The sequence below is a fragment of the Moschus berezovskii genome, chromosome 25, assembly GCF_049115385.1.
Source record: "Moschus berezovskii isolate FMDL1 chromosome 25, NW_MosBer_1.0, whole genome shotgun sequence".
In the NCBI taxonomy this organism is placed as follows: domain Eukaryota; kingdom Metazoa; phylum Chordata; class Mammalia; order Artiodactyla; family Moschidae; genus Moschus; species Moschus berezovskii.
Window position 1 is genome coordinate 19,780,061 of NC_142484.1, and position 19,260 is coordinate 19,799,320.

The following is a 19,260-nucleotide window of genomic DNA, read 5'->3' on the forward strand; positions in this document are numbered from 1 at the left end:
CTTAAGTTGGCTTTTTATCCTTCTCCAGCAGAAATGGTAATGCCTCACTTAGGTTTACGTGTGCCCTCATTGTTCCATATACTGAGGTCAGGAGGCAAACACTTAGAGAGTCTCTCTCTATATATAAGTTGCTTTTAGATGTTTTATTAGTCCTGCTGTTGGTTATTTTAATTACTTGTATGTTTTATTTGTACCCTGAGGCTGTTCAAGCAAAGAATGTAATTCAAATAAACAAAATAATATCTGATTTTTGGAACACCCACACCTGCCAGCTGGGCCTTTCCTCTTAAGTTCTCACTCAGGTTGGCATGGAAGCTGGGCAGAGAAAAAGGAGGTGATTATGTAGAGTTATGAAATGTTTTCTTCAATGTAAGTTCTTGGAAAGCTTGATAACTTAGTAGTTTTCAAATCAGCGGTGCTGTTTGCTTCATGACCAGTCTTTCTTTTGTAAGACAATCCTGAGTTTTCACAAGAAGGTCTGTCTTTTCCATTGTGTATATGTTTCTAACAGTGTTCCCAGAATTCTGTGAAAACCTCACAGATAATTTGACTGTAAAATAGTGGATGACACTTTCAGAAAGCAGGAAAATTTGCTAGGGAAATTTCTTCAGTTCCTTCGTTACTATTGTTCAGTCGCTAAGTCGTGTCTGACTCTTTTGGGAACCTATGGACTGTAGTCTGCCAGGCTTCTCTGTCTGTGAAATTTTCCAGGCAAGAAAACTGGAGTGGATTTTTCCTTCTCCAGGGGATTTTCCTGACCCAGAGATCGAACCCCTGTCTCCTGCATTGGCAGGCGAATTCTCTACCACTGGGCCACCAGGGAACCTCAGTTTCTTTACCCGAATACAAAGTAAAGGGTCTGCCTCTTCAAGTTCTTACAATGAAATCATGAACTTGTCTCCTGCTTTTTTTTCAACTTGGTTGTTTTTTTTTTTTAATATAAGAGTGAACACAAGCAGTCTCTTTTTTGCTTGCAAACTGGAGGGCTGAACTACATGCGTTTGACTTAATTTTTAGAGCTGAACTTTTGTTGATTTTGGATACCTTTGCTGCTTTTTTTCCCCTTTCCTCTTTCATTAGTGCAGTCATGTTTGGAGTCTGCCAAAGATGAGGCAAAACTGTGTTAAGAGGTGCACACAGGCTTTTAAGTGCTTTTTCATTTAAACATAGCTTGTAAACTGTTTGTCATAGAATTCTCAAACTGAGAGAAAATTGTCGGGTTTTTTTACCCTCTATTTGCAGACAGAACCTAAACCACGCTAGTTTACTAAATATTCTACCTGACTGAATCCTCTAGGAAAAAGAAATACGTCACTGTAGACTACCAACTGTTAATTTTTTTAAATATATTTTTAATATTCTTATTAAATACTTAAAAAATATTTAAAAATTCAGACTCTTGTCACTTTTGGAAACTTTTTTTTTATGTCAAAAGAGTTTTAAATGCTGCTGTTTATATGTAATCCAGGAGTTAAAGATGTCAAAGATTTAAGAAATGAGATCAGGGTCTCTGTTATCTTATTCTATTTCTATGTCATCTTTTCTCTAATCATTTTTTTCCCCCAACTGCTTTGAATATGGACGCGCACTACATTTTTGTTGTATAAATGAATTGAGAAACCGCTTTTTGTGTTTTTAGGCTACAACTTTCAACTCTACTCATAATGTCTTAGCAAATGGGTTGAAGGAAGAGATTTTAGAAAATTAAGCAAAGGATCCAACCCACAGCATTCTTATAAGATCCAAATTAATCACCTGTCATTATATAAACAATCAAGTTAATAATTCTCTTCTCAGTTCAGTTTAGTCGCTCAGTCGTGTCCAGCTCTTTGCGACCCCATGAATCACAGCAATCTCACCAAAAAACGAAAACCAAAAACTCCTCAAGTTATTCTGGAAGCCAATAATAAGTCCTTAAGAGTTCAGCTACAAGGTATATGCCTGTATCAACATGTGTGTTCTACAAATGTCAGCTATGACGTGAGTGTAGTGTGATAGGAAAAAAATATATATCAGAGCTATACCAGAACTTAAAATATCTAAATCAGAATTATGTCTTTAAAGAAGTCTCTTACCTTGGGAAGCTATATATTTAATATCACATTGTTGTTATTGTACCAAGAAATTTGGTGTTCTTTTGGAATTGCCTTTACTGTTTATGGCACTTAAAAATTTTTTGTTTATGTTCTTGAGTAGTTTGGAACTGCTGCTGCTGCTGCTGCTAAGTCACTTCAGTCGTGTCCAACTCTGTGTGACCCCATAGACGGCAGCCCACAAGGCTCCCCCGTCCCTGGGATTCTCCAGGCCAGAACACTGGAGTGGGTTGCCATTTCCTCCTAACCATTAATAAATTAATTTGGTGATGTTGATGGAGTTAAAACTATATGGAGTTAAAAATCAAGTGTAATCATAATCTAATGAGATGATTTTTATGCCTTGTTTATACATGGACACCAAAAATAATGAACAAAGGATTCTCAGAAAAGTTTTACACAGAGGAGCATCACTGGAATAAGTTTATCTGTCTTCCTGGTTGGGTCTGTCTGCTGTTCTGATTTTCTGATGATGTCCATGTGTACTGTGTATGTCTGTGTGTGTCTCCTTTATCAGTGTGTTCTTGAATTCTTTCTTTGGACCTTCCTGTTTCCCATTGTCCAATATAATATCACAAAGCAGCTGCTGCTCTTTGGTATACATGCATGCGGCCCAGCAGAGTTGTTCCAATAAGCTTTGTTTCATTTGTGGTGGGCAAGATGGACCCACTGCTGAAACAGCGTCTCAGGCTCTCCCAGTTGGACTCAAACTTCATGCAGTATTGTGCTGTGTTTAGAAAGATATCCCAATCTTCACTGATCGTTTTTCTGTGTTCACTTCATCAGGACATTGTATCTTGATCATTTCTTTGATTTTATCTATCAAAGCTTCTAGGAATGCAAGTTTTTTTTCCACAGGCCTTTGTGCGTTTTTACTTATCTATCAGTCCATGTGTGGTAATCGTGTGCTGGCTGCACAGGAATCTGTGATTGACACTTTTGCCAGCCTATGGAAGTGCTTGAAGGGCCCCGTTCTCAGTGCCTAGTGCACAGACATGATGCTGTGACAGCTCTGACGAAGCCCTGTCTGACCTAGTTCCCATCACCTGCTTGAACAAACTGGGCCTCCTAAGAAATACAGACCCCTTCCGTTATTTTATTCAGCTCGGTTTATTTATTTTTGGTTATGTTTATTTTGCTTTTAAAAAATTTCTTTATTTGGCCATGCTGGGTTTCAGTTGCAGCATGTGGGGTCTAGTTCCATGACCAGGGATCAAACCCAGGCCCCCTGCTTTGGGAGTGTGAAGTCTTAGCCACTGGACCACCAGGGAAGTCCCTATTTTATTTTTAATTGGAATATAGTTGCTTTGCCATGTTGTGTTATAGTTTCTGCTGTACAACAACGTGAATCAGCTCTATGTATGCATATATGCCCCTCCTCTTGAGTCTCCCTTCTACCCTCTTTCATCCCACTCCTCTAGGTCGTCACTGAGCACCAAGCTGAGCTCCCTGTATTTTATGCAGCCAACTTGAAAGGTGGAAGAAGGTACTTGGAGACTAGTATCACTGTGTTCCTGGTCTCTAGGAAACTCATAATTCAGCAGGTCATATAATATAAAAATCATCCTGATGGAGGTCCAGTGCCCAACCATCATTGATTCAAGTTTGTTTGCAGCCAAGATATTTTTTCTTAGATCTCTAATATATATATATTTGCTTTTTCCTCAGTATTTTACTGTATACATTAGAATATATTGCATGGAAATAAGTTTCTTCTTCAGTCCTTCTTTCCTCATTATGAAAATTAAATCTAAACCAAAACCCCATGAGGGTGCCTTTCATCATGGCGAAGGAAAATTCATTCCATTTGTTAAGGTCTGAGCAAGGCATTGTCCTTATTAACAATTGTATTAATTTTATTGCCTAACACTTATCATCCAGAGCTCCTTTTAAAATGGCTTCACATTCCTCCTTCTCATTCTCCATCAAAGAACATTAGCCCAGTGTCTGTCTGGATCTTTATAATATCAGCCTGTTCAAGTTCAGCTAGTTCTTTGCAAACTTAAAATTTTGCATTTGGCATTTGTTTTGTGGTTACCATTACGGTGTTACATTTTCCCATGAAGCCAATTCCAATGACAAACCCTTAAATCGACTGAGTTGGATTTGTGGCAAGTGTTGATTTTGTGATGCTTGCAAGGGATTCAAGAATAATCTCCTTGAAACTTGCTGTATTTTGTGTTTTTAATGATCCCTCCTAAGTCATGCTTTAGAATTTCACTTGTGTGTGTGCAGCTATGCTTTTAAATATTTGGAACACTCCTGTACAGCTTACTGTGGATGCCAGAATTATCTTATCTCCACAATTCTTGGTTTCCTGTGCTCTAGAAGCAGGAAGAAATAGCCTCTTTGAAAGAGAGTGGAACAGGAACACTTGACTTTAAAAAAAAAACAACACACAAATATGTGACTAGAACCCAACTCGGCCCTAGCTCAGACTCCTTCTCTTTTGGTGAGTAATTAAGACCACATTGGCTCCCATTGCAGCTGGCAGCCCCTCACGGGTGCCTTTTTCTGCTCATGACCTTTGATCTCAGTGACCTTTCCTGGGGTTAGTCCTAGGCCCTTTTCATTGTGTCAGAGCTGAAGTGGCTCATGTGCAGTTGATTATTTCTTTGCTCATTTGGCCTTTTTGGTGCCATAACTCCAAGTCACTTCCATTTGCTTCCTCGACTTTTGATGGTCCACAGTGAAAGGAAATGCTTGTGGAGGCAGCAGGATCAACGTGTCTGCTTGGCTGACTTGATTGAGGCTCTGGAGAAGTGGGGGAAGGGCTGTGAGGTCTGTAGGTGTCAGCGGTTTAAAAAACTAGATGCTCACGACTGCGTGATCCTTCCAAGCTCATGGAAGCAGTTTCCAACAGCAGTGGGGGTAGGGGAGTAGGGGTGGAAGGGTGGGGGGCGGGGTTGTGCTGAGTTCTGGTGAGAAGAGAGGTCTGCCCATTGTTGACCTGGCCTACATGCTGGACATCCTGCATCTCTGCTTGCACAAAATTTATACACTCATTCTGCCCTCGAGCTTTGCAGCAGGTCGCAGAATGCATCCTTGTCAATTGCACATGACTGCTGGAAAGGATGCTCTGGTTTCTAAAAGCACTGAGAATAGCCCACAGAGAGGAACATGCTGACTCTTAGAGGCTGTATTTGCTGCCACTGGACTTAGGAGAGCTCTTTCTTCCCTCCCCCTCCTCCTGCCCCTACCCACGCCTCCAGTCAGAGCACTGAAGGATGCCTGCCAGCTGTTTCTCTCATTTCTTGGGACCCCATGTGGGCAGCCTGAAGACTGTCACTGATCAAAGGCTGCAGGGAAGGAATGTGTCTGGTTACCCTAAACCGTGGTTGGTACCTTTGAAAGGTATACGGGGGCGTGAACGTCCAGGGACATTTGGGAACTCATTTTTAAGAAGTCTTGAGTGTCTGATTCCATCCCTGGAATATAATTTTCTGTCTTTTCCTCTTTTGTTAAGATGAAAAACTTTTAATTAGTAGCACTGATCATGAGCGTTATTTTTGAGAGAGGAATTGGTACCCCTTTAAAGTTAATTTTATTTCATTTTTAGGCTTTAACCCGAGACTCCTTCCCCCTTAGGGAATCACAGTTTCTCTGTCTGCCCTTGCCTCCCTCATCTCTCTTAAGCTTTTCAGCTTCCCTGCTAGGTCTTTCCTAGAGTTTCTCTTAGATCCAACTCAGCTTATTAGTTCCACACCTTAAGATGCATCCTTTTTATTCCCTGCTAACTCCAAACAGCAACAACAAACCACGGAAAGCCCTGTGGTTTCTCATGTGTTTCCTGTCTCAGTGAAGGCAGTCATCCACATACTCTTCCACGTCCGAAATCTGGATAGCAGCCTCAGTGCCTTTATTTATGGCCGAAGCCAAAGGGAAACAGAAGTGAGCAGACAGTGGATTCCAAAGATGTCTAAGAGATGTATTCCTTCCCAGGTCACATCATTCACTACCCAAGTTCCATCAGTCCCGCCTCCTAAATAGCTTTTGAACTTGTCCGTGTCTTTAAAATTGAAAAAAAAAATCTTTCACATGTATCCCCTGTTATTTCTCTAGTACAGGTCCCCTTTCTTTTTCACAACAGCCTCCTAAACCCTCTTCAGCCTTTCTCTACATGGCAGGGTAAATGGTTTGTCAAAGGCACAAGTCTGATCTTGACTCTTGCTGCCTAAAAGCTGTTAATACTAGACTCGGAGGAAAAAAGCCAAATGCTATAACCTGATTTACTTTGTTCTTGATACTCTGGCTTCTACTCAACTCTGTGGCCTTATTGTCTCCCTGTCCTTACTGTCCACTCTGGTCTGTTCTTCCTTACTCTCTGTGTGTCTAATCCTGCGCACACACTCTTCCTTCTGCTTGGAATATGCCCCTCGCCTTGCTTCTTCTCCCTTCTCCCAAACTTCTCTATCTGACTCACCTCATTGTCTCCTCTGGGATGTCTTCTCATTCTGAGTCTTGGTTGGGTGACCCTTCTGTTTTTCCAGTAGCACCTGTGCTTGCTTTATTTTGTGGCTCATCCTTTATTTTGTGGCCTCCTTACCTACTTTAATTCCTGAAAACTTGTATATCCTAAAAGCCTTGCTTCTTTATCTTCTTCTCTTTGATTTTGGCCACACCCTGCGGCTTACAGGATCTTGGTTTTCTGACCAAGGATTGAACCATGGGCCCCGGCAGTGAAAACACCTAATCCTTACCATGGACTGCCAGATAATTCCACTGAAAGCCTTGCTTCTTAGTGAAAACCATTTCCATATATTTTGATGGGGAAAAAGTCATGACATGTTCCACCCCAAACCAGGAGAGCTAAACTATTTTCACGGATAGAAAAGTAAATCAACTTAGCAATAAAAACCAGTTCATGTAGGTGATAAACAATATTTTGAAAGCAAACAGATAGTGTCTTCCTAAATATGTTGCAATGAGTCTATTTCACTTAGTAAAGGAGAAAGAGAAGACTTGAGGGTGCTGGCTGGTGAAGAAGGGCTGGTGAGGAAGTCCTGCCGAGGTGGGGCAGTCGGAAAGTGGACTTGGAGACAGGAAGTCATTTAAAGCATGTAGTTACCTTTCATTCACGTGGCACTTAAAGTCATATCACACAAAAGCACCTTATGGCAGAATAAAGGCTAAGCACCAGAGTATTCCACGGTCATGAAAATGTTGTACTCCTGCTGCAGGCAGAAGATTAAACATTCACCATCCTTTCTTTCTTGGTATCTGTTCACAAAACATCCAAATAAATATAGCAGACCATTCAAATTCCTCTAGATATTTTCTGATAAAAACTGTGGCGTCATATAAACTGGTGGGTGTATCTTTGCCCACAGCTGTCCAAGTTCCATTGTTTAGTTTCTGAATGTAAAAGTTATATAAAAGTTGATACCAAATAAAAAGAAGCCATCCTTCTTAGATACAGCCATCATTTAAAACTGGACATTTAATTTCCAAATACACAGGGGTTTTTTAAAGTGTCTTTGGTATTAATTTCTCATTTAAATGCTTTCTTCTCTGCAATCACCCTGTGTTTTCTCAGTCGTCTAACTTTATTGAGGATTTCAATGGTCAAGTCAAAGATCTCTTGGTAAATGTCACATTGCACTTGAAACTGTGTGCGGTATTTTTGAATATCTTTTGATATTGACTTCTAACATAATTCCACAGTGATAAGAGAACAGACTCAGTTTGATTTCAATATTTAGACCATGAAAGGTTTGCATCTTGTTTTACGTCCTTGGATATGTTCCAGTGTCTCCTAGTTTATAGTCTATGGAAATTTGAGTAGAATTCGTATCCTACTGTTGTGTGAAAATTGAATAAATCTTAATTCTGTTGAATTGGCTCATGGTGCTTTTCAGGTATACTGTATCCTTCTACTTTTCTGTATATTCATTCTGTTAATTTTTGAGAGTTTGATATTGAAACTCCAACTAAAAATCTTAATACTTAAAATTAATTGTAATATATAGTGAAACTATATGTAACTTTGTTTCATATTTTCCAAGTCTTCTATAAATGTGTTACCATACTTTCATAATTTAAAAAAGAAAGAGAAAAAAAGAAGCCATCCACAATATGCAGTAACCTTGAAGGAGCCCTTGTGGCAGCAAGTTTAGTTGTTCTGTTAGGTGAATCAGTATTGGAAGGACTTCTTGAGTTGTCACCTGTCCTCACCTGATTAGAAGCATCTTGGAGGCAGTCATCCTGACTGAGTTCCCAGGGCAGCACGGCGCCTGACATGGAGTAGGAAGGCGCTTAGTGTTTGTCGAATGAAGGATGGAGTCCTCTACTTTGAACTCTTTTAATACTTTTTACATTCTCATTTACTTATTATATTTTTCTTTATTTCAGAGTTAATTAATTCAAGCCCTCTTTTCCAAATTAGGCTGCAGTATCCTTTAGCTCAGAAATTATGCCTTCCTCATCTTCCTCATCTTTTTACCTCTCCCAGGATCTTGCCCCAAGTAAATACCCTCCATATGGAATTAATTGATCGAATGAATATTTCTTGGAAAAAGTAAGATTCTCTGAGAAGTCTGTGTAGGAAATGTTGTTTGCTTAGCTAAATTAACTCAGATATTCAGAAAGAAGAAAACTTGGAGAGGAGATTTAAAGTTGCTTGTGATTAAGGTCAAGGTGGTTCAATGGGTTTTTAAAAAGGTTTTTGACTTCCATAACCGAAATTATGCAGAATTAAGTAGTATCTAGTAAAAAAATTTTAAGTAGACATGCTTTATTTTTTCTTTTGTTTAGTTATTGCCAAAATATCGTTTTTTTCCTCCACAGTTGAGAAATAGGATACTTTGAAATAGTTTGAAAATAAGAATCTTTATTTTTAAGAAGGAAATTATTATTTTATGAAGAAGATGCCTTTAAAAAAGAAAACTAAGAATATTCTGTTTTGAAGAACAATACTGATCCCAAAGCTGAATTTTTTGTTCACAAATTAATCACAATTATTCCCTAAGCCTCAAAGAAAACTCTAAGAACATCTGATATAGGAGTCTAGGGAGGGGATAATGCAGAGAGGCCGCTTTGATCATCCTTAGGAAAGCAGAGGCGTTCCTTCAAAAACAGAGGAATCAAATCTAGAAATTCAGGAAGGACTTTTCCCAAAGGATTATTCTGGCAGTGTGTTGAAAAGGGGTTATAAAAGCAACAAGTTCACAACCTGAACAATAAGTTAAATAAATGTTGGGGAACTATTTCCTTTCTTATTCTGAGATGAAGCATACCTTTAGTTTCCCCTTGCCGACAGAAATTCTCTTAAGCCTGGCATGGCTTAAAAGTACAGTTTGTAATGCAAGACAAATTGCATTCTCTGTAGGCATGTGGGAAGGGCTTAGAGAAAGCCCTGAAACTCAGGAGGTACCAGCTAATCTTTAGGTCAGGACTCAAGGACCAGCACTTGGGCTGTCTGTTACTCTTCTTGTGCTCAGGGATGTTTGTTTGTGAGGTTGGACCTAGGTTGCCCTTGGTGGCTGTTGAATATAATTTCAAGCTACCTGATGAGTAGGGCGACAGAATCCAGGTCCTTGTTCTGAATATCACAATTCTCTAACAAGCTGAGCAGGCCTGCCAGGGATAAATATAAACCAAGTCAACAAATACTTGGAACTGTTAGGGTTGTAATTCCTTTCCAACCACCCAAATTAACTGACAGAGTGTTAGCCTCATAGAAACATGGGCATATTCCTGTGCGATAGTGTTTAGGTAGCAATAATGAGCTGTGACGTTTTAAAGGACAGCTGTAAAGTAACTCACTAGATCCGACGCTGGGGTTAAAGTTGACTCTGGAATTTGTTTCACTGCTTTTCAATAAATAAATAGTTGAGGAAAGATTTGGCAAAAGGAAGAAACCCTCTTCCTTGTCCTCATCGTCTCAGGAAAGTGTCTGCTGTTAACAAGTTGTTTGAATGTTTACTTTGCCTTGACTGCTTAGCAGCGGTGTGTCAGTTCTTGCCCTTGAAACAGGGGAGAATTCAAATAAACCAAAAAAGGCTTTCACACAGCTGGCCCTTTCTGCCAATGAGTGGTACTGTAGTTTTTTTTCCCACTTTTAAAAGAGCTCATCAAAGAAACATTTTAAAGGCAGTCCTTGAACTGATAGTAGATGAACTTGAGTTTGCAACTTGGAGGTCTGTGGTGTAGAGAAGAAGCAAGCAGATCCTGAGAAGTACTTGATTTATTCAAAGACATTCTTAAGATGCCTTGCCTTGTATTACTATACCCAGTTTTACCAATGGTTAGACTTAAACTTTCTTTTCACAAATAAGTATGCATGTAGAATTCTCACTACTAAAATGTCATTAATGTAGCTCTGGCCTTACATTTTGTTGGGTTTTGTAGTCATAAATTCTGTGTCCTGGCCAAGCAGGAATACGGGGAATGGAATTTGTCATCAAAATAACGACTCTTTGGATTGCTAGCCTAGCAATGTACCTGGTATACAGTAGGTACTTACTGTATGTTTGCTAATATTTGAAATCATAACTATGAATGAATAGTCAAATGAAGGAATAAAAATATAGCTAGGTCACACAGAATTCAGTTGAGATAACAGTTCTCACTAAATATTACTTTAAGGTACTTCTGGGAATTACATTCTATGAAGGTATTCCTTTCATTTTCAGAAACATCAAGTGCTTCTTTTCTGCCATGCATTAGAATTTGCTAAGTTGAATATGACATCATTCTTGCCTTTAAAGAGGTAGCAGTTTTGTACCCAGATAAATCACAGAACAGAGCAGTGAGTGCAGTGGTAGGCAGTGGCCAGGGTATAGACTTAGCATAGAGGAGAAGGAATAAAACATATCTGGAGAATGGCATGGACCTTGTGAATATTCCTAATTTATTTGTTTGGTTTATTGTTCATCTCTCACACAAATGTAAGGTATACATTTTTGTCTGTTGTCTTTTACTTATATATGTATTTAAGCTACTCTGATCCCAGTTTCTAAAATAGTACCCAGCATATAGTAAACATTCAAAGGGAGGTTCAAAAGGGAGTGTGTATATATATATATATATATATATATATATATATATATATATATATACCTATGGCTGATTCATGATTCATGTTGAGGTTTGACAGAAAACAACAAAATTCTATAAAGCAATTGTCCTTCAATTATAAAATAAATAAAATAAAATAAACTGTAGAAAAATTCAATAGATACTTGCTGAATGAATGATTTTCCTTTTGAAAGGGGTTTACCGATTTTATTTCCACTAATGAGATATAGTGATTTTTACCCATATCTTTACCAGTGCTGGGTTATGTGAAACTTCTTTTTTAGCTTTGTTAATGTGTTATAGAATTTCTATATTTAAAAACAAACCCCACAAAACCCAGTATTTCCTTGGCTGTCATCCATCTATCCTTAGCAATTCAGTTTTTCTGCTGCCATTTATAACAATGGGCTTCCCTGGTGGCTCAGACTGTAAAAGAATCTGCCAGCAATGTAGGAAACCCAGGTCTGATCCCTGGGTCGGGAATATCCAGATGGCCAAAGCATAGCTATTGAGAAACCTCCTCTTCAGCTGTTTTCTCCTCTCTGCTGCTGCTGCTTCCAAGTCACGTCAGTCGTGTCCGACTCTGTGCGACCCCATAGATGGCAGCCCACCAGGCTCCTCTGTCCCTGGGATTCTCCAGGCAAGAATACTGGAGTGCGCTGCCATTTCCTTCTCCAATGCATGAAAGTGAAAAGTGAAAGTGAAGTCGCTCAGTCATGTCTGACTCAGCAACCCCATGGACTGCAGCCTACCAGGCTCCTCTGTCCGTGGGATTCTCCAGGCAAGAGTACTGGAGTGGGTTGCCATTGCCTTCTCCATTTCCCCTCTCTGCTGCTGCTGCTAAGTTGCTTCAGTTGTGTCCGACTCTGTGCAACCCCATGGACTGCAGCCCACCAGGCTCCTCTGTCCATGGATTCTTCAGGCAAGAGTACTGGAGTGGGGTGCCATTGCCTTCTCCGTTTCCCCTCTCTAGTCCTCCCCATTTCAGGAAACAGAACTTTATTCTGTTACATCAAAGACTAAGAGTTATCCTTGACATCTCTTTATCTCTCCTTCTCTATCCAAGCCTTCAACAGATTCTGTTGGTTTACCTTTACAGTCTGATTCTAGTGATTCAGTGACTGCCTCTATTGTATCTGATGCACCCTATAGACCAGTGAAAGGCAGTCCCTTATTGCATCTATATGTTTCGGTCCTTGGAGCTTGTAAAAGTTGTAGAAACAGTCTTATATTTTAAAAGAAATAAGGCAATGTCCTGATACAGAGCTTAATAATTAGGGCAGTATAGATGAGAGAATCCTTATGATATAAATGAGACAAAATACTAATTCTGTAAATGAGAAATGGTAAACAGCTCTTTGAATGAAGCAGCTCTGTCAATTGAAAATTCAATTATTCAGATCCAAATTCTGAACCCTTCCAGACACTGCTGTATTTTCCTCTCCAACTCTGTGCTCTTCTGTGAGTCCAGGTGAGAAGAGAGAATGGCAGTTTGTGGGCTGAAGCTTTTCTTCATCTTAATCCTGTGAATCACTGGATTCAGTGGCTGCCCACCATTTTGCAGGCTTTATGTTCAGTTCAGTTCAGTTCAGTTCAGTCGCTCAGTCGTGTCCGACTCTCCGCGACCCCATGAATCACAGCACGCCAGGCCTCCCTATCCATCACCAACTCCTGGAGTTCACCCAAACTCATGTCCACAGAGTCTGTGATGCCATCCAGCCATCTCATTCTCGGTCGTCCCCTTCTCCTCCCGCCCCCAACCCTTCCCAGCATCAGTGTCTTTTCCAGTGAGTCAGCTCATCGCATGAGGTGGCCAAAGTATTGCAGTTTCAGCTTTAGCATCAGTCCTTCCAATGAACACCCAGGATCGATCTCCCTCAGAATGGACTGGTTGGATCTCCTTGCGGTACAAGGGACTCTCAAGAGTCTTCTCCAACACCACAGTAGAGTGCCTCAAATACAAGACAGGCAGCCTCTAATGGAGTGCTTCCACCAGCTTGTTCCCACTCTTCTGTTCCTGCCCCACTGAGTCTAGTATATCCTCCAGTCAGTGATCTTAAAGCATAATGAGACCCCATTACTCCCTTCTCTAAGTCCTCCAAGGGCCCGCCGTTGCCTTGAGAATAAATGCCAACGTCTTCACCGTGGCTTTTGAAACTGGGTGGGATCTAGCCTGGCTTTCCTCTGTGCTCTTTTTCTGGCTCATCCCACCCTCACCACAGTGGTCTTTGGATGTTCTGCAGAAGGCTCAGTCCCCACCCAAGTCTGCCCTTAGTTTCTCTGTGCAATCCATGAGTCCCCATCTGAAAAAAAGGGGAAGAAAACCAGGAGTACCTAACTCATAGTGCTGTTGCGAAGGTTCAGTTAATGTTTGAAAAGCACTGAGGTGGTGTTTGGCCCGTACAAAACACTGTATAAACGTTAGTTATAATTTTGTTGTTTTGTTATTGTTTGTATTTTAAGGAATGTAGAGAAGGAATGCGTTTTGGTTGAGTTTTAGATGGTTGTGAGTTGTACAAACAGAAATGGGCGAAAGGCCATAATGGATTCATTTGGAATGATTCAGTTCAGTTCAGTTCAGTTGCTCAGTCGTGTCCGACTCTTTGCGACCCCATGAATCACAGCACGCCAGGCCTCCCTGTCCATCACCAACTCCCGGAGTTCACTCAAACTCATGTCCATCGAGTCGGTGATGCCATCCAGCCATCTCATTTTCTGTCGTCCCCTTCTCCTCCCACCCCCAGTGAGTCAACTGGTCGCATGAGGTGGCCAAAGTATTGGAGTTTCAGCTTTAGCATCAGTCCTTCCAATTAACACTGAGGATTGATCCGTGTAAAATAAGTGTCTTAGTATCTTGGAAGAATGAGCAGAACTTCTGACTTTAATGCCTACAGATTATTTTGTGAACTGGGAAGATGTGGATCATTAAATGCCTTGTATTTGATACAGTCTATATAAAGCTTGCGAAATTGAAGGCAGCTACCACGTGCAGGACTCTGGCTCTTCAGAGAATAGATTTCAACTGTTTTTGTACTTTAGAATTTCCTTCTTCTTCTTTTTTTTTTCCCCTATGTCTCTTAGTGAGCCGAAGCCTGGGTTTTGCCCTGGAAGTCTGCCCTGCCCACTTCTGTAATCTGGCGCTATGCATCCAGATTCTAGACCCTTACAGACACTGCTGTACGTGACTCTCCTGATGCTGTGCTCTTCTGTGAGTCCAGGTAAGAAGAGAGAATGATAACTTTTGGGCTGAAGCTTATCCTCATCTTAATCCTATGAAAAACTTCAACTTTAATGCTTTGCCAGTAGTAATGGTTTATAAAGACATTTCTAAGATTTGTTTGACCAGTGGAACATTTTTAAAACTTTAATTAAACAATTTAAGGATTTCTTAGTAGTGCTTCTAGGCGCTCACAGTCCTTCCCATCATTGTCCTAGTAATTTATTCCTTTTGTGGCCTTGAAAATAAATATTTTCTGATCGTGCTTTTTTTCCAATGAGGATATGTTACAGATTTCTGAATTTGGAAATTATAATAGGAATAAAATGCTGACTACCTACCACCACAGAGGAGTTTTAGAATCAGTATGTAAGAATACTCAAACTTGGAATGAGAGAACTTGGTTTGAATCCCAGGTCTCATGACCTTGCCTAATTTATTATCTCTTTGCATTACTAAAAAGCTTAAATGTGTTTATTATTAAATGTACATATAAGCCCAAGGCTGATGCATGGCCCATATGCATTTCTTTTTATTTTAGATTTGTGTGAAGATTTATATAGAATTATATACAAATACAGTGATGTTTATTTATTAATATATATTTATTATCTTTGTTAAAAATACTATATAATTGTGTTTGAATTATTAAGGGAAAATTGATTTAGTGGTTTTATTTCTGTTTTTTTGTTGGGCTAAAGAGCAACCTCAGATTCAGTTGAGGCATTTCCCTTAATCTTTATTTCTGGTAAAATACCCTATAAAAGTAGATTCAGCAATTTATTGTGTTTTTTCTTTTAAGTATTTTATTATACCAGATTAACAGGATTTCTCCCCCATCCTCTTTTATGGGTGGAGGAGAGGGATCTGTTTTGATACTTGAGTGCAAGAACCTCTCTCTCCCAAATTCCTGGAAGAATAGACATAACAAATGAAACTATTCCAAACACCAAATAAAAATGTTCAGATTGATACCCCGTTTATCCTTACATCCCAGAAAGGATAGGCTTTGTATTTCAATGTGGCTTCCTGACTTTCTACTTTGCTTTCTTAAAAGTTGAACATGATTTATATTAAAGAGAAGTAGTGAAGAAGTTGTTGTTATTGTTTAGTCGCTAAGTTGTGTCCGACTCTTTTGCAACTCCATGGACTATAGGCCGCCAGGCTCCTCTGTCCATGAGACTTACCATGCAAGAATATTGGAATGGGTTGCCATTTCCTTCTCCAGGAGATCTTTTCAACCCAGGAATCGAACCCCTGCCCCCTGCATTGGCAGTCAGGTTCTTTACCACTGAGCCACCAGGGAAGCCCAATCAAGAAGTACCATAATCTTTATTGATAAAATAATTTGCTCTTAAAAGTCAAATCCTGTTGGTAATATGGAAGAGAACTCTCTTTATTTTGAAAGTCGTCTTCTCTTTTTCAGATGCCTAATTTCCAGTTTTAAGAACTACTTCATTCAAAGAGCAGCTCACCATTTCTCATTTACAGAATTAGTATTTTGTTTATTTAGATCATAAGGATTGTTATCTGTACTGCCCTAATTGTTATGTTCTATATCAGGACATTGCCTTGTTTCTTTTCAAATGTAAAGCTGTTCCTAGAACTTATATAAGCTTTAAGGACCATAACATATAGACACAGTAAGGGATTACCTTTTGTTGTGTATATGCCGATAAGTATATTAAATGTGCTCTTTTTCTCTTTCCCCTTATCTCCTCTTCTCTCCCATTCCCTCCCCCACTTCCACCCCTTTGTATATGGGGAATGTTCCCTTGCAGACCTGGCACCTTATTTTGTTTCTGAGCCATTGTCAGCTGTCCAGAAACTTGGTGGACCTGTAGTACTGCATTGCTCTGCTAAACCTGTGACTGCTCATATCTCATGGTTGCATAATGGAAAAAGATTGGACAGAAATGTGGAACAGATTAAGGTTCATCAGGGCACATTGACTATCCTTTCTCTTAACCCCTCACTTTCGGGATATTACCAGTGCGTTGCCAACAACAGCATCGGTGCCATCCTGAGTGGTCCTGCAACCATATCCACTGCGGGTGAGTTTAATTGCTGTCCCTGTGATAGATGCTTTTTCCTGAAATTACTCTTGGTACCTGCATCGTTTGAGTCATGGAAGGAGCATGGGCTTTGGAATAAGATACATATGAGTTCTCCTCCCAGCCTTGACATTTGTTGTTTTTAACCCCAGGGGAATGATACTTGAACCTCTGTGAGCCTAGCTCAGTGTCTTCCATTGTAATAAGGGATGTGAAAATTATTTTGTGCAGAGTTAGGACAATTTTCTAACGTGAAACTGAATTTCCTTGTATTTTAAAGTTCTTAATATCAGCAACTACAGCTGTTGTCTGCTTTGACGCAGTTATTTCATGCAGTCCTTTATCTTTTTCTCAAATCTAATTGTTTTATTTACTTTGATTACAGAGTGATTTTAGTTTAATTGAAACCAGGTTAAAGAAGTGCAGAGGGGGGAAAATAACGGCAAAGAAAGGAATGTTGAGTATTGAACTTATGGAAAATCTAGACTGCGTGGTTTTAGTAGTAAGTTTAAGCCATCTGCCTTTCAAATGGTGATGGCTTCCAGTAATGGAAAACGTCTTTGTGAGGGCACCCCTATTTACAGAACAAATCTGGATTCCCCAGGAGTAGTGAGTTTGTCATAACTGAGAAGAGTAAATGTTTTTGTAGAGCTGTGACCCATGGACAGCTCCAAGTCACACGCTGGAGGGCTGAATTCCTAGGGGCAGGCTGCAGAGTGCTTTCACCATTGGCCATAATAAAGAGCACTTCCATGCTGGCTCCATCTGTAGTAAACTTAAACAGGAAGAAATTGAGACCTAGTTAGGGGACTTCTTTGGCAGTGGTTAAGACTCAGTGCTTCCTCTGCAAGGGGCCTGAGTTCCATCCCTGGTCTGGGGAACTAAAATCACACACACACAAAAGTTAAAAAGAAAAAAAAAAAAAAAAGAATAGTATATTTGGGGCTTCTCTGGTGGCTCAGACAGTAAAGAATCTGCCTGCAATGCAGAAGACTGGATTCTCTCCCTGGAAATTCAAATGATACACTACTATTTTTTTTCCTATGTCCTAGGTTCATTCTTGTAAACCATTTTATTGCCATGTGAGTAGCTACAAACAGAATAAAGATGCATAGAGAAAGTGAGCTGTGATGAGAGACTGGATTAAAAAGGATTCGTCTTGACAGAATGGGGAACGGTTATGCTTTATAGTTCTCCCTAATGTTTCAGGAACAGTTTGCTTGTCTTATAGTCTCCTGGAAGCACTGACTTCTCGAAAAAGGTGCCATGTCTAAGCCCCAGCCCTCAACTGTGCACCTCTATCCAAACTGCTTACTGAGACAAAAAGATTCTGCTACTCTGGGAACTGGGATTAGCTGCCACAAACAGCTGTGGTGCCAATGGTGTTTCTGGTTTTAAAATGTCCTTTGGGGAAGAGAGTTCCAATTTGCATTTATTTATTGATCTACTTATTTACTTATTTATCTCAGTTCTTGGTGATTTTGGTGCATCCAGAAAACATGTTATTACGGCAGAAGAAAAGAGTACTGGTTTCATTGGCTGCAAGGTACCAGATAGTAACCCCAAAGCTGAAGTGCGCTATAAAATCCGGGGAAAATGGCTGAAGCAATCCACAGGTGAGAACTCTAATGAAAAGCCAGTGGCACCCATGGAACAAATGTCATTCACCAGCTTCCTTTGAGCTCTGTGTGCTAGGGGCTGTGGACGCAAAAGTACTTGAGATAAATTGTCTCTCCTCTTGAGGGTCAAGAGGAGACTAGAACAAATGGTTACAGCATAAGATAGAACATAATATAGAGTACAGGATAGAAATGATTATAGGAAATTCCCGGGTGGTCCACGGGTTAAGACTCTGGGCTTCCAACGCAGGGGGCGAGGATTCAGTCGCTGGTCAGGGAACTAAGATCCTGTATGCTCAGAGGTGCAGCCAAAAAGTAAAAATTAAGAAGAAATAATTACAACCCCGCACCTCCAAGGCTCACTCCTTCAGCCTGTTCAGGAATCTACTCAGATAACACGTCCTTCAAGGTCACTCTCATGGCTCTGTCTAAAGTGACATGCTGTGTTTCCTCTGTCCCCCTTGATTCAGCTTCATCTTTTCTGTAGCACTGTATTATGTCAGTGACTGCTTGCTTTTTATTTGCCTGTCTCTTGGCTACCCCATCCCTGCACTGGAATGCTGGCTGTGTGAGTGCAGAGTTTGTTCTATCTGCTTGCTTCATTGTTGTGTCGCTTGGGCCCAGGCCGTTGTTGGCAGAAAGTAGGCTCTCAGTACATACTGTTGAGAAGAAAGGAATGAAGACGTGAGTGAATACTGGGTGGTCAGTGCTGTAGGGAGAGGTTTGCCCAAGGTGATAGCTGTGGTCATTGAGTCTTTGTCCAAATACATTTCTTGCACTTTTGATTTTCTCAGTGAGTGGTCTGTAGTCATGGGCTTGACTTTGTTACTCAAGTGCTGTTAACTTTTTTTTCCCTGTCTTGGCTTTCCTTTTCCTTCATTTAATGTTTTTTCCCTAATTGCTTATCGACTGCTTGTGTCATGTCTACATGTAAAGCGTAACTGTCAACCTTTGTCAGTTTTAACTGGTGTCCTTCATAAAGAGAGAAGCCTAACTGCATTCCCTTCCTTCCTCAGAGAATTATCTAATCCTTCCATCAGGAAATCTTCAGATTTTGAATGTATCCTCAGAGGACAAGGGATCTTACAAATGTGCAGCTTTTAATCCTGTCACACATGAGTTAAAAGTTGAACCGATTGGCCAAAAGCTCCTTGTGAGTCGTAAGTATTTGGGGGAATCATGGTCATTGGGGAGAGTCCTTGGAAGCATTCCACGTGAAGAGTTGGGAAATGGGAGTTCATTTTTCTTTCACATCCTGT

The 19,260-nt window shown here is 40.2% G+C and overlaps 1 protein-coding gene across 6 annotated transcripts in view; it reads left to right on the forward strand.

The window, feature by feature from the left end:
• Positions 1–19,260, forward strand: part of CDON (cell adhesion associated, oncogene regulated) — a 100,143-nt gene that overhangs the window by 18,803 nt on the left and 62,080 nt on the right. For all 6 annotated transcript variants that reach the window (XR_008684429.2, XR_016036435.1, XR_016036436.1 and 3 more), the window contains 4 exons: positions 14,193–14,329; positions 16,110–16,382; positions 17,852–17,998; positions 19,018–19,161. Coding sequence is in view for 2 of the 6 variants with exons in the window: in XM_055415914.2 (XP_055271889.2) it covers positions 14,254–14,329; positions 16,110–16,382; positions 17,852–17,998; positions 19,018–19,161 (640 nt within the window). In the remaining 4 variants the exon portion in view is untranslated. The remainder of the gene's footprint in view (positions 1–14,192; positions 14,330–16,109; positions 16,383–17,851; positions 17,999–19,017; positions 19,162–19,260) is intronic.